General features: G+C 34.2%; 1 protein-coding gene across 3 annotated transcripts in view; it reads left to right on the top strand.

Annotated features, from left to right (window-relative positions):
- Window positions 1-7,088, top strand: part of LOC143070519 (NEDD8-activating enzyme E1 catalytic subunit-like) — a 43,030-nt gene extending 35,942 nt beyond the window's left edge. For all 3 annotated transcript variants that reach the window (XM_076244789.1, XM_076244779.1, XM_076244783.1), the window contains 5 exons: window positions 469-505; window positions 2,590-2,671; window positions 4,255-4,355; window positions 5,559-5,677; window positions 5,965-7,088. In XM_076244789.1, the coding sequence (XP_076100904.1) occupies window positions 469-505; window positions 2,590-2,671; window positions 4,255-4,355; window positions 5,559-5,677; window positions 5,965-6,062 (437 nt within the window). In that variant the 3' untranslated portion in view covers window positions 6,063-7,088. The remainder of the gene's footprint in view (window positions 1-468; window positions 506-2,589; window positions 2,672-4,254; window positions 4,356-5,558; window positions 5,678-5,964) is intronic.
- Window positions 7,089-14,109: the final 7,021 nt, after the last annotated feature.

Genomic DNA, 14,109 nt, shown 5'->3' with positions numbered 1-14,109 from the left:
AAGAGTGTAAACGTGATATTCTGGTATAGGAGATAACGTGTATATATCTAAATATGTATCTTTATTATCGAAAACCAAAGTACAATGGTATAGAAACATTTCTATGTGTACTTAATTATCTTCACTTATTGGTCTTTCCATGTAAATTGAATGGAAAATAGCAATAGCAACAGAACAAAACTTCAGGAACACATAAAAAATCACAAGCTCAAATCAATTAAAAATGGGAATAAAAGATTAAACAAATGAAAAAAGACTTTTCATGGGAAAGTTATTGGACTAGATTTTTAGATGTATAGACCAAGTTAGTCTTGGACTAAGACTCTTGGTGAAAATGTATTACAAGAAAATATATAACCCAAAAGTTATGAATAAGACTATGAAATATGATGTATGTAGAAATGAAATGAAAATATGGAAAGCAGTAGATGTGGTAATACCTTTGATATTTTTTTTTTCATTTTTTAGCTGCCTGTTCAACAGAAGTATTTAAACTTGCAACAAGGTAAAGATTTGTATTTGGAATCAGCTGGTATTTTTTAAGGTTAAAAATTATATAGTTAAAGTCTTCTGTTTATATACAAGGAAAATGTTCGTCTGAAAAAATTCTTAAAGTCTACACTTTAGTTCAACTGGCCTTACTTGTCATTGCAACCTTTTTTTATATTTTCTACAATAAAAAAAATATATTACAGGTCATCTGCTATAAAGCAAGGAGAAATATTTTATCTACCCTCATCACACAATGTATACTGTGGTGGAATCTGTTTCTCTCAAGGTCATCTGTGAAAGAGGGGGCTTAAAAACATGTAATCCTGAGGTCCCAAACTTAAAGAAATTTAAATCCTGACATCCAGAAATTCAAAAAAAGAATTCCCGGATCCAAAAAAGGACCAATCCTGAAATCCGGAGCTTAAAAACACCCTATCCCGGAGTCACCATAAAGGTCATTACCCCTCAACTATTAAGCATGGTGAAATATTGTATCTGCCCTTGTCACATGATACACTGTGTTGGAATCTGTTTCTCTCAAGGTCATCTGTGAGGGGAGGGGGCCTAAAAAACATGTAATCCTGAGGTCCGGAACTTATAGAAATTCAAAGAAGATTTCTGGGATCCCAAAAGGACAATCCTGAAACCCGAGCTTAAAAACACCCTATAATGGAGTCCCAATAAAGGTCCTACGCCCCCTCATCTGTTAATCATTGAGAAATATTGTATCTGCCCTAGTCACATGATACACTGTGGTTGAATCTGTTTCTCTCAAGGTCATCTGTTAATATAAGCATGGAGAAATATTGTATCTGCCCTCATCACATGATATACTGTGGTGGAATCTGTTTCTCTCAAGGATATTTGTAAATATAAGCATGGAGAAATATTGTATCTGCCCTTGTCACATGATATACTGTGGTGGAATCTGTTTCTCTCAAGGTCATCTGTTAATATAAGCATGGAGAAATATTGTATCTGCCCTTGTCACATGATACACTGTGGTGGAATCTGTTTCTCTCAGGGATATCTGTATCTGTAAATATAAGCATGGAGAAATATTGTATCTGCCCTTGTCACATGATATACTGTGGTGGAATCTGTTTCTCTCAAGGTCATCTTTAAATATAACCATGGAGAAATATTGTATCTGCCCTTTTCACATGATATACAGTGGTGGAATCTGTTTCTCTCAAGGTCATCTGTTAATATAAGCATGGAGAAATATTGTATCTGCCCTCATCACATGATATACTGTGGTAAAATCTGTTTCTCTCAAGGTCTTCTGTTAAGCAAGGAGAAATATTGTATCTGCCCTTGTCACATGATATACTGTGGTGGAATCTGTTTCTCTCAATGTCATCTGTTAATATAAGCATGGAGAAATATTGAATCTGCCCTTGTCACATGATATACTGTGGTGGAATTTGTTTCTCTCAAGGTCATCTGTTAAGCATTGAGACATATTGTATCTGCCCTCATCACATGATATACTGTGGTGGAATCTGTTTCTCTCAAGGTCATCTGTTAAACAAGGAGAAATATTGTATCTGCCCTTGTCACATGATATACTGTGGTGGAATCTGTTTCTCTCAAGGTCATCTGTTAAACAAGGAGAAATATTGTATCTGCCCTTGTCACATGATATACTGTGGTGGAATCTGTTTCCTCAAGGTCATCTGTTAATATAAGCATGGAGAAATATTGTATATGCCCTCATCACATGATATACTGTGGTGGAATCTGTTTCTCTCAAGGTCATCTGTTAAGCATTGAGAAATAGTGTATCTGCCCTCATCACATGATAATATACTGTTTCTAGTACATTTTAGACCAATTTTCCCTGTATTTAGGTAATGTTTATCTTTCTTTTTCAGTAATTTACTAATGGTCCTCATTGTTCTTTGTGATGTCAGCAGGCACGGTCATCTTATTTGTAACTTAGCAATAGAAAAATCCATAATTGAATTTAAACTAATGAGATCAAGCAAATTACATGTTGAAAAAAAGATCAACTGTATGAAGAAAGCATAAATTTGCTGGAATTTAAGAAAATTCTAAATATATAATAATTCAGATTAACTTACAATTTTTTAGTTGCTGTTTACCCCTGAATAATTACATGAACTTTAGTGATATTGATGGTATATATACATATGCCTTTGAGGCCATGAAAAAGGTATGTAGTAACTTTATATAGTCACTGAAACAATAGGTTATAGTGAGAAATAAGATGACCTAGTTAAACATATTGCAATGCAGTCATGTGAATTATTTATATATACAGGTTGTATATATGTATTTGTTTGGCATAAAAGACTTACAAATAAAGATCATACTGGTAATGATGTTGGTGTTCAGTCATTGCATCTGGTATTTTCTGGAGTGAAAGTTTCAGTTTGCTATTTTACAGTGTGAAGGAAGACCAAAATGTTTCTACAACATTTCCAAATACCATCAATGGCTTAGATTAATAAATTTTAAAATTGAAACATCAATAACTATCACTAGACTCTGTCCTTAAATAATTTGAGGGAGAAGAGCTTAAGATTTACAAGAGGTAATATTTGCTGCATTCTTTAACCATTACTGAAAAATTTGTCTGACATTAAAAATGCTTTAGTATTGGAAATTATCAACTGACATAGAAACACATCAGAGACAATATGGAATCCTGTTGTGTATTTTAAATATGGATTGAGTCCTTAGATGCATGAAATTCTTATCAACATTCTCAGAACTTTATAATACACTATTGAAATCAAAAGAATTATTATTACTTACTGTAAATTCTGAAATTACTGCGTGCATTTATTATTGTGATTTTGTCACTTAAGACTCAAATGCGATTTAATTTTTGTGATATCAAGAAAATCCTGTTTAATTCCTATTAAAAAAAATGTGAGTTTAAATTATTGCCATTATAACGTTATCAAAGGTACCAGGATTATAATTTAGTACGCCAGACGCGCGTTTCGTCTACATAAGACTCATCAGTGACGCTCATATCAAAAAATTTATAAAGCCAAACAAGTAAAAAGTTGAAGAGCATTGAGGATCAAAAATTCCAAAAAGTTGTGCCAAATACGGCTAAGGTAATTTATGCCTGGGATAAGAAAATCCTTAGTGTTTCGAAAAATTCAAAGTTTGGTAAACAGGAAATTTAGAAAAAGACCACATTATTGATATTCATATCAACACCGGAGTGTTGACTACTGGACTGGTGATACCCTGTCGTATTTTTCGCAATAATAAAAACATCACATTTATTCAGTTGTTGTCACATGTCATGTGTTTTAGGACACATAATGTTTAATTCATTCATTTGTTGTGACATGTCAAGGGTTTTAGAACACAGAATATTTCATTTATTCATTTGTGGTGACATGTCATGTATTTGAGGACAAAGAATATTTAATTTGTTTATTTGGTGTGACAAGTCAAGTGTTTGAGGATACTTAATTTATTCATTTATTTGTTGTGACATGTCAAGTGTTATAAGACATCGAATATTTCATTCATTTATTTGTTGTGACATGTCAAGTGTTATAAGACATCGAATATTTCATTCATTTATTTGTTGTGACATGTCAAAAAAAGTCAAATCACAAAAAGGGTTTTAGGACACAGAATAATTCATTCATTTATTTATTGTGACATGTCAAGTGTTTGAAGACACATACTAAATCATTCATTTAGACATGTCAATTGTTTGAGGATATAGAGTATTTATTTTATTTAATAATTAATATATATTGACAGGATGATTGTATAGCCTGTACAAATATACCAAAAGCATTGAAGTTTTCTGATGGTGATAAATTACAAGATATTTTAACCTACCTTATAGATAGTGCTGAATAGTAAGTATTGGATTGTTAATGCAAATACATTTATTTATAAGACATGTTAGGCAGGTAAATAAAATGATGGAAAACTGTAATTGAGATATCCATTTAAAAAACAAATACAGTATATGAATAACATGTAGCTTATAAACAAGAATTAAGGCAGACAGAAAATCGAAACAGCAAAAAGCATATTAAAATACATAAGTGTTCATGTAGTACCAAACTCATCGAGTGCTTAAAAACACTGGTAAACAATCAGGCAGCTTTCCTGACCTTATCTGACAAAAATTGGCCACCAGGATACAACCAAGAGTACCAACAATCAAACAATCAGTTTAAAAAATTACTAGATAGCTTAAAATCAAAACATTACATCTGGATTTGATTTGAATGATTTTTAGTGTTTTAAAGCCACTTTTAAGCACTGCAATTAGACTATTTCGTGGCGGCCAGTTTTTATTAGTGGAGGAAGCCAGAGAAAACCACTGACCTTAGATAGGAAAACTGACAATCCTAGTCAATTTAAATAGGAGTCAAGTGCACCCACTCCAGCGGTGTTCGAACCTCTCAACCTCAGTGCAATAGTAACTACTTAGACCACTCGGCCACTGAGACCCTCATTATATCTGGATTCAGGGATATTTTCTAGTAGATCCTCTGAGCTAAAGTATAATAAAATTAAGCTAAGTTTGTCTGGTGTGTATACAACAGAGTACATGTTCATATCGAATCAACATGTTATTCTCTAAACATGCTAAAATATGCTTGAAACTTTTTTTCCATATTAAATGTATTGACCAAAATACTGTTAGGCGGGAATTTTTGCTGAATATAGCTATTTTTATAGTTTACTGACCACTGAATAGATGTGATTTTCAACAAATTTATTAATTTCATCACACAACTCATTTCAATTTTTTTCATCTTGTCAGTGATAAAAATGGTAGAAGTGATACATAGTTGTTCCTTATCCAGTATACATACCGGTGGCTACAATGGTGTCAACAATTGTTATTTTCTATAAAGTTGATATTCTTAGGTTGGACTAATTCTAGGGTTATTTCACATCCAGTAACCAAGTTTCTGATGGACCTAGATTTGACCAAGTCCATGTTTATTTGATATCTAGTAAGATTCCTATAGCCTAACCCATGTTTGTTGCTTAACATATTGTATAGTGATATATGATTCGTTTATAATCTTTTTTTCTTTCAGCCAAATGAAATCTCCAGGAATAACGACTTCACTAAATGGCAAAAATAAAACCTTGTACATGCAGACAGTAAAATCAATAGAAGAAAAAACAAGAGAAAATCTAAAAAAGACATTAAATGGTAAGTAGTGATGTGTTAAGTAAAAAGGCGTGACTTGCTTTTAACAGATTTTATAATTATCTTTGTAAACCTTGAACTATTTTTTTCTTAATGATTAAATAATTATTACTGAAAATTACCATGACTTTTGACTTATTTCACTTTGGGTGTTCCAGAGGTTTTTTTTTTTTAAATTTACACTATAGAGTTACTTATAGAATGTATACACAAAACAAGATCTATCAATTTATAAAAAACTAATATGTATTATCAAATACAGAAATAAAGAGATTTCTTTATATTTTCAGAGCTTGGTTTGAGAGATGGACAAGAAGTGTATATAGCAGATCCTACCACACCAAATACAATTACATTTAAACTGACATTAGGATGTAACATGGAGTAGTTATATTTCTATTATTACCTCTGGTTTCTCTATATTGCTTACTATATAAACACTGTTATGTTATTACTATCTTATACTGCGACAGTGCAAGGGCTGTATAGCCAGTCAAGGTCGTTAAAAACTTCCATTTGTTGTACTATCTTATCACTGTTAAATCTGCATCATTTTGTGAATATGTCATGGCACCATAGACTAAAATATTCTCTTTTTTTGGTGGATGTATACAGTATTTTATTATTCTTTTCAACAGTGAAAGTTAGATACAATAATTTGCTAGATTTCAAGTATTGATGTTTGTGAATTTTATTTATCAAATGATTAACCATAATATTAGAATTTGTTAAAATAAAGTCTTCTTTGAAAAAATGTTCAAAATTTTAAATTGATAAATCAGCAATTTTAGTCAAAATTTCTTGAAATCATAAGACTTTCAACCAAAAAATGTTTATATAATTACCAGAAATAGTATTGATGAAAAATAGATACACATAATAACAAGGTACATGCATTATCAATTTACAATTCTTTTTTGGATACATAAATTTGTGAATATATTAGCCACTTTTATACTGTTTTAGATGTTACTCCAATCTGATTCTAAATTTTAGTGTGGGTAACTTTCATAAAATTCACATTATTTTAGCTTGTACAATTTTTATGACAATTATTATTTGTGCTTAAAATAACATGAATAAGGTAAATAAGATATTCTGATGGAACACAAATATTGATATTTATATACTTGTACTGGGATATTTTTGATTTAAGTACTGGGTTCCAAACCAATATATGCTAGAAAAAAATAAGGAAAGCAACAGCAACTTGTGATAGAAAAGAAATATATATGAATACTACTAAGCTACTGTGTTAAGTAATGACAAGTAATAAATGATGTTGTGGGACTTTATTATGATAGACATGTAACAGTAATTGTTACATAGTAAAAAAATATTGTTTTAGTTACGGTTAAGATTTATGGAAAACAAATCATTGAAGAACAAATTAAATCCAAATACTTTAAAAAAATATTTTGTTATTTGTCATTTGCCTTAATTAGTTCATTAAAGTTTGCCTGGAAAAAAAGAAGGAATTTTAATTCTCAGACTCACAGTTACTAGGAAAGGTAAACAATCAAATTGATTTGTATCCATTACCTTGGCTTAAGAGTATCCTTCTAGGATTATTTAGGGAATGAATGTCAGTTGGTTGGTGTCTGTTTTATGTTTAACTCACAGTTCCTTTTGTTTATACTTGAATTAAGAGGTGAATATTTTGGAAAAGGTTTGAATGCTAGCTTCTTATCATTCTTCCTAAGAACCATAGTATCAAATCAAATCATTTAATTGATCTAAAATCCAAATATTGGATTGATACCAAGACAACACAAACATGACTATTTTGAAAACATACAATATTTAAATTTAAGAAAGACGAGGATTGTCTTTGGAATGTAATAAATATGCTGTAAGTCAGCTGGCAGGACTGATCTGACCTTGATCACCTTATCATGGTTTATTGGTTCAAAATCTTCCCCCGTGTGATTATCTCATCCCTAGACAAAGTAGTGTTTAGGTTTATGAAGGTAATAGTCAGTAGATTGAGATCTGCCTTAGTAAGAGGAAGGTCAGGCTTGCATTAATAGTCACTTCTTCTTTCATATCTAGGTAGTTTTTGATGAAGTTAAAGTCCAATCAATTTGACCCTCAGTATACATGTTCCTTATGATATGATCTTTCTAATTAGAATGCCAAATTAAAATTCTGACCCGAATTTCATGGTCCACTTAACATAGAAAATGATCATGCTGATGGGGCATCCGTGTACTATGGACACATTCTTGAGTATTGTCAGTTACACTAACTGCAAAAGGCTTGAATTCAAAGGTCCTTTTTCAAAACAATTTGAAATGTCCTGTCAGGAAGAACCATGCTTTGCAAGAACATTGGCGATTTGTTTTTTAGTCTGTACCCATTTAATTTCGTTAATCTCTCCACCTTGAAGCAATTGCTTTAATGCATTGATCTTCATCCTCAATCTCTTCTCTCCTACAGGTTTGTCAGAGTATATTGCATGATAAAGGTCTTTGTTGTCAACAAAACAAGTTACTGGAGTATGCTTCAATTCGTGCTAATTCTGCATTAATTCCTCAAACAGAGCTGCGAAAGATATTACACAATCCACACCACCAGCTAAGGCTAAGGCTTCACTTGCCAAGGCAGCGGCGATGGCGTCAACTATGTATTAGTTTGTGATTAGGTCTTATTTATGGTGAACTACAAGTGGCAATCATTCATATTTGGTATGCAGTTGTATAGCATTGGCACATCTCATTTCCATGGAGATTAATTGGCCCTGCCCCCTCAGTCATTGTCTATTGACTTTGAAACTTTTGCTTATTTTACATGTATTAGTTTGTGATTTGGTCAGTTTATTGGGAACCACAAGTGCTAAGTCAATGATATTTGGTATGCAGTTGTATAAGCATTGGCATATCTCATTTCCATGGAGATTATTTGGCCCTGCGACCTCAGTCATGATCTATTGACTTTGAAACTTTTGCTTATTTTACATGTATTAGTTTGTGATTTGGTCAGTTTATGGGGAACCACAAGTGCTAGGTCAATGATATTTGGTATGCAGTTGTATAAGCATCGGCATATCTCATTTCCATGGAGATTATTTGGCCCTGCGACCTCAGTCATGGTCTATTGACTTCGAAACTTTTGCTTATTTTACATGTATTAGTTTGTGATTTGGTCAGTTTATGGGGAACCACAAGTGGTAGGTCAATGATATTTGGTATGCAGTTGTATAAGCATCGGCATATCTCATTTCCATGAAGATAATTTGGCTATGCCCCCTTAGTCATTGTCCATTGACTTTGGATTTTTTTCTTAGTTATCATGTATTAGTTTGTGATTATGTCAGTTCAAGGGGAACCATTAGTGGTAGGCCAATATTAATTGGTATTCAGTTGTATCAGCATTGGCACATCTCATATTCATGGAGAATATATGGCCTCATCCCTCAGTCACAGTCTAATGACTTTGAAATTTATCCTAGTTTACATGTATTAGTTTGTGACTAGAAGTGCTAATGTTAAGTCAATATTATTTGGTATGCAAATTTATTGGCATTTGCAAGTATCCAATCTCCCCACCCCCTCTTCATGGTTCATTGACTTTGAAACTTTTACATAGTTTACAAGTTAATGTTTGTATTTAGGTTTGGGAACGACTTGTAAGAAGTCAATATTATTTGGTATGCAGTTGTATTAGCATTGGCACATCTCATTTACTTTGAGATTGTTTAGCCATGTAATTCAGTCATTTGAATGTTTGCATAACTTGTGTAAGATGTTCAAGTATTGCTATTTTTTTTCAACATTTGCATAATCAAAATTACAAAAAGGCGAGACATATCTCTGTGATAACAGTTTATGCACCTTCCAAATTATTTTTTTGACTTTCTTTAGATCTTCAATAGTGCTAGTCTTAATTTTTTATGAAATGCCAGCAACATCAAATGCATTATCTGGTTTGTCTTACTAACCACAATTACTGTCCTATTTTTGACCTCAATAGAGTCTGTTCTGATAATGAAAGAGGAGAGGTTTTCACTATGTCTATACCAATTAAAAAGTACTGAACTCCGATGAAAATTCAAAACGGGAAGTCCCTAATGAAATGTCAAAATCAAATGATAAAACCCATCAGTCTTCGACATTTCTGACATTCTTTCTGGCTGAGAACCATAGTTTCATTTCCTTGGCTGAGATCAATATTTGAAAGACTTACAGAATTATTTTCCTTCATTGAACATATCCCTTATTCTGGATACAACACTTTCCCCAAAGGAACTGGATAATGCCCAAAGAAAGTCATCTACAAATTCTGCTAGGATACTAGTCAAACCTTTTTTATTATACCAATAAAATACTGCTGGATCAATCTTTGACACTGTTCCTTAACAATCTAGCATTGTTGTTTTAACTTTTTCGTACCACTTTTAGGATGCATCAGCTGGCCATATACATATTCGTTTAGGCGCCAGATTTTAACATTTGCTTTTGCTTCTTTAGGAGATCTCAAGATGACTTCTCTTTGCAATTTTAGCAATACATGATAATAGTCAGTCGTAGACACTGCTTTTCACATGTTGGAGAATTCTTCGGTATCTCATCTATTGCTACCAATCTTTTCTATAAAATGCGTTCCCTTTATTTTTTCAGAGTATAAGCCCACCTTGTCGAGATACAGTTTTGACCATTGTCTTCAACTTCTTCATACACATCATGCTTTCTCCAGTTATCCATTTCTGCCTCTTTAGCCTCGGTAATATCAATATCATTTAAAGGTACATCTTCATTGTCGTCATCTGTCTGGTTTACAACTTTAAATCATTGACTGTTCTTAGATCAATTGATATCTGATCAACTCTATCATTTCCTGGCTGGTTGTATTTTTTATTGTACCAGCTCTTCTTATCAATTATAGCCTTTCGTGCCCTGCCTAAAATAATTGCTTCTATTGTTTCATTTTCACCAGGGATTTTAAAATTCAACGTCTCATTCTGATTCTTCTTTAATTTCATGCAATCATTTGCCTGTCACTAAGTATTTAGTTCCATACTTTCCTCATGAATATCGTTCTCTGTCTGATTTTCCAAATCAAGGCTGTCTCTACCTTCAGATTCAGGACTATCTTTGCCATTCAAACTACCATTCTGGCTACCAACATGACTATCACCCTGATCAGCACTTTGAGCAGCACTCTCGTCTGCAGATTCTTCAACATTTTCTTGGTTTTCATCATTGTCAGTACCATTATGACGAGGCTCTTCGTCATCACTCTCATAGTATACTAGGTCATGATCTGGTTCAGTGTATGATGAGTCTCTTCGTCATCGCTCTCATAGTATACTAGGTCATGATCTGGTTCAGTGTATGATGAGGCTCTTCATCATCACTCTCATAGTATACTAGGTCATGATCTGGTTCAGTGTATGATAAGGCTCTTCGTCATCACTCTCATAGTATACTAGGTCATGATCTGGTTCAGTGTATGATGAGGCTCTTCGTCATAACTCTCATAGTATACTAGGTCATGATCTGGTTCAGTGTATGATGAGGCTCTTCGTCATCGCTCTCATAGTATACTAGGTCATGATCTGGTTCAGTGTATGATGAGGCTCTTCATCATCACTCTCATAGTATACTAGGTCATGATCTGGTTCAGTGTATGACGAGGCTCTTCGTCATCATTCTCATAGTATACATGATCTGGTTCAGTGTATGATGAGGCTCTTCGTCATCACTCTCATAGTATACTAGGGATGATCTGGTTCAGTGTATGATGAGGCTCTTCATCATCACTCTCATAGTATACTAGGTCGTGATCTGGTTCAGTGTATGATGAGGCTCTTCATCATCACTCTCATAGTATACTAGGTCATGATCTGGTTCGGTGTATGATGAGGTTCTTCGTCATCACTCTCATAGTATACTAGGTCATGATCTGGTTCAGTGTATGATGAGGCTCTTCGTCATCACTCTCATAGTATACTAGGTCATGATCTGGTTCAGTGTATGATGAGGCTCTTCGTCATCACTCTCATAGTATACAAGGTCATGATCTGGTTCAGTGTATGATGAGGCTCTTCATCATCACTCTCATAGTATACTAGGTCATGATCTGGTTCAGTGTATGATGAGGCTCTTCTTCATCACTCTCATAGTATACTAGGTCATGATCTGGTTCAGTGTATGATGAGGCTCTTAATCATCACTCTCATAGTATACTAGGTCATGATCTGGTTCAGTGTATGATGAGGCTCTTCATCATCACTCTCATAGTATACTAGGTCATGATCTGGTTCAGTGTATGATGAGGCTCTTCGTCATCACTCTCATAGTATACTAGGTCATGATCTGGTTCAGTGTATGATGAGGCTCTTCGTCATCACTCTCATAGTATACTAGGTCATGATCTGGTTCAGTGTATGATGAGGCTCTTCATCATCACTCTCATAGTATACTAGGTCATGATCTGGTTCAGTGTATGATGAGGCTCTTCATCATCACTCTCATAGTATACTAGGTCATGATCTGGTTCGGTGTATGATGAGGTTCTTCGTCATCACTCTCATAGTATACTAGGTCATGATCTGGTTCAGTGTATGATGAGGCTCTTCGTCATCACTCTCATAGTATACTAGGTCATGATCTGGTTCAGTGTATGATGAGGCTCTTTGTCATCACTCTCATAGTATACAAGGTCATGATCTGGTTCAGTGTATGATGAGGCTCTTCATCATCACTCTCATAGTATACTAGGTCATGATCTGGTTCAGTGTATGATGAGGCTCTTCTTCATCACTCTCATAGTATACTAGGTCATGATCTGGTTCAGTGTATGATGAGGCTCTTCGTCATCACTCTCATAGTATACTAGGTCATGATCTGGTTCAGTGTATGATGAGGCTCTTCGTCATCACTCTCATAGTATACTAGGTCATGATCTGGTTCAGTGTATGATGAGGCTCTTCGTCATCACTCTCATAGTATACTAGGTCATGATCTGGTTCAGTGTATGATGAGGCTCTTCATCATCACTCTCATAGTATACTAGGTCATGATCTGGTTCAGTGTATGATGAGGCTCTTCATCATCACTCTCATAGTATACTAGGTCATGATCTGGTTCGGTGTATGATGAGGTTCTTCGTCATCACTCTCATAGTATACTAGGTCATGATCTGGTTCAGTGTATGATGAGGCTCTTCGTCATCACTCTCATAGTATACTAGGTCATGATCTGGTTCAGTGTATGATGAGGCTCTTTGTCATCACTCTCATAGTATACAAGGTCATGATCTGGTTCAGTGTATGATGAGGCTCTTCATCATCACTCTCATAGTATACTAGGTCATGATCTGGTTCAGTGTATGATGAGGCTCTTCTTCATCACTCTCATAGTATACTAGGTCATGGTCTGGTTCAGTGTATGATGAGGCTCTTCGTCATCACTCTCATAGTATACTAGGTCATGATCTGGTTCAGTGTATGATGAGGCTCTTCGTCATCACTCTCATAGTATACTAGGTCATGATCTGGTTCAGTGTATGATGAGGCTCTTCGTCATCACTCTCATAGTATACTAGGTCATGATCTGGTTCCGTGTATGATGAGGCTCTTCATCATCGCTCTCATAGTATTCTAGGTCATGATCTGGTTCAGTGTATGATGAAGCTCTTCGTCATCACTCCCATAGTATACTAGGTCATGATCTGGTTCAGTGTATGATGAGGCTCTTCATCATCACTCTCATAGTAAACTAGGTCATGATCTGGTTCAGTGTTGTTGTTATAGGTGGCAGCTTGTGACTTAAGTACTTTGCTGTATGCTTATGAGTAATCTTTTGTTTTCTTTCAACATCAATGTCTCTTTTTATTCTACTTTCATGAACACGTTTACTCATATAGACCTCCATATCTTACAAATACAACTACATTATCTTGACCAATTACCCAGCCCGGTCCTTTCCACTGATTGCCTCGAAAGAAGAAAACTTTGTCACCATTTTTTTAATTATTCTCCTAAAGGCCAGATTTACTTACATAGTGTCTTTCTAACTTTCTCAGAGAATTCTGCCGCAATAAATGCTTTTCTAGCTTCAACGTAATGCTTTCCCATAATATAACGTATTGTTGTACTTTCTAATGCAGGAGACTTGTTGACTATAGTTGATGGCATGTTTTAGTTTCTTCCAAAAACTATTTGATATGAACTATAGCCACAGACATTTATCAGACTGTTCTACGCATAAACTGCCCATCTGACGGTAGTCTCCCATGAAAGGTTAGAGCTCTCTCTCTCTCTCATATTATTGATGGTTTCTACAAATTCATACAACCATTTACAACCACATACTGTCTTTAAAAATGCAGTATCAATAGCTGCGGCATTGAAGGCTTCTGCGACAAACACTGTTCGAGGCTTAAATTCTTGTGCTGAGGTTAATAATGTTATATTTACAGTTTATTTAACT

The sequence above is a fragment of the Mytilus galloprovincialis genome, chromosome 1 (genome assembly GCF_965363235.1).
Source record: "Mytilus galloprovincialis chromosome 1, xbMytGall1.hap1.1, whole genome shotgun sequence".
Lineage (NCBI taxonomy): Eukaryota > Metazoa > Mollusca > Bivalvia > Mytilida > Mytilidae > Mytilus > Mytilus galloprovincialis.
This window is presented reverse-complemented; position numbering and strand designations above follow the sequence as displayed.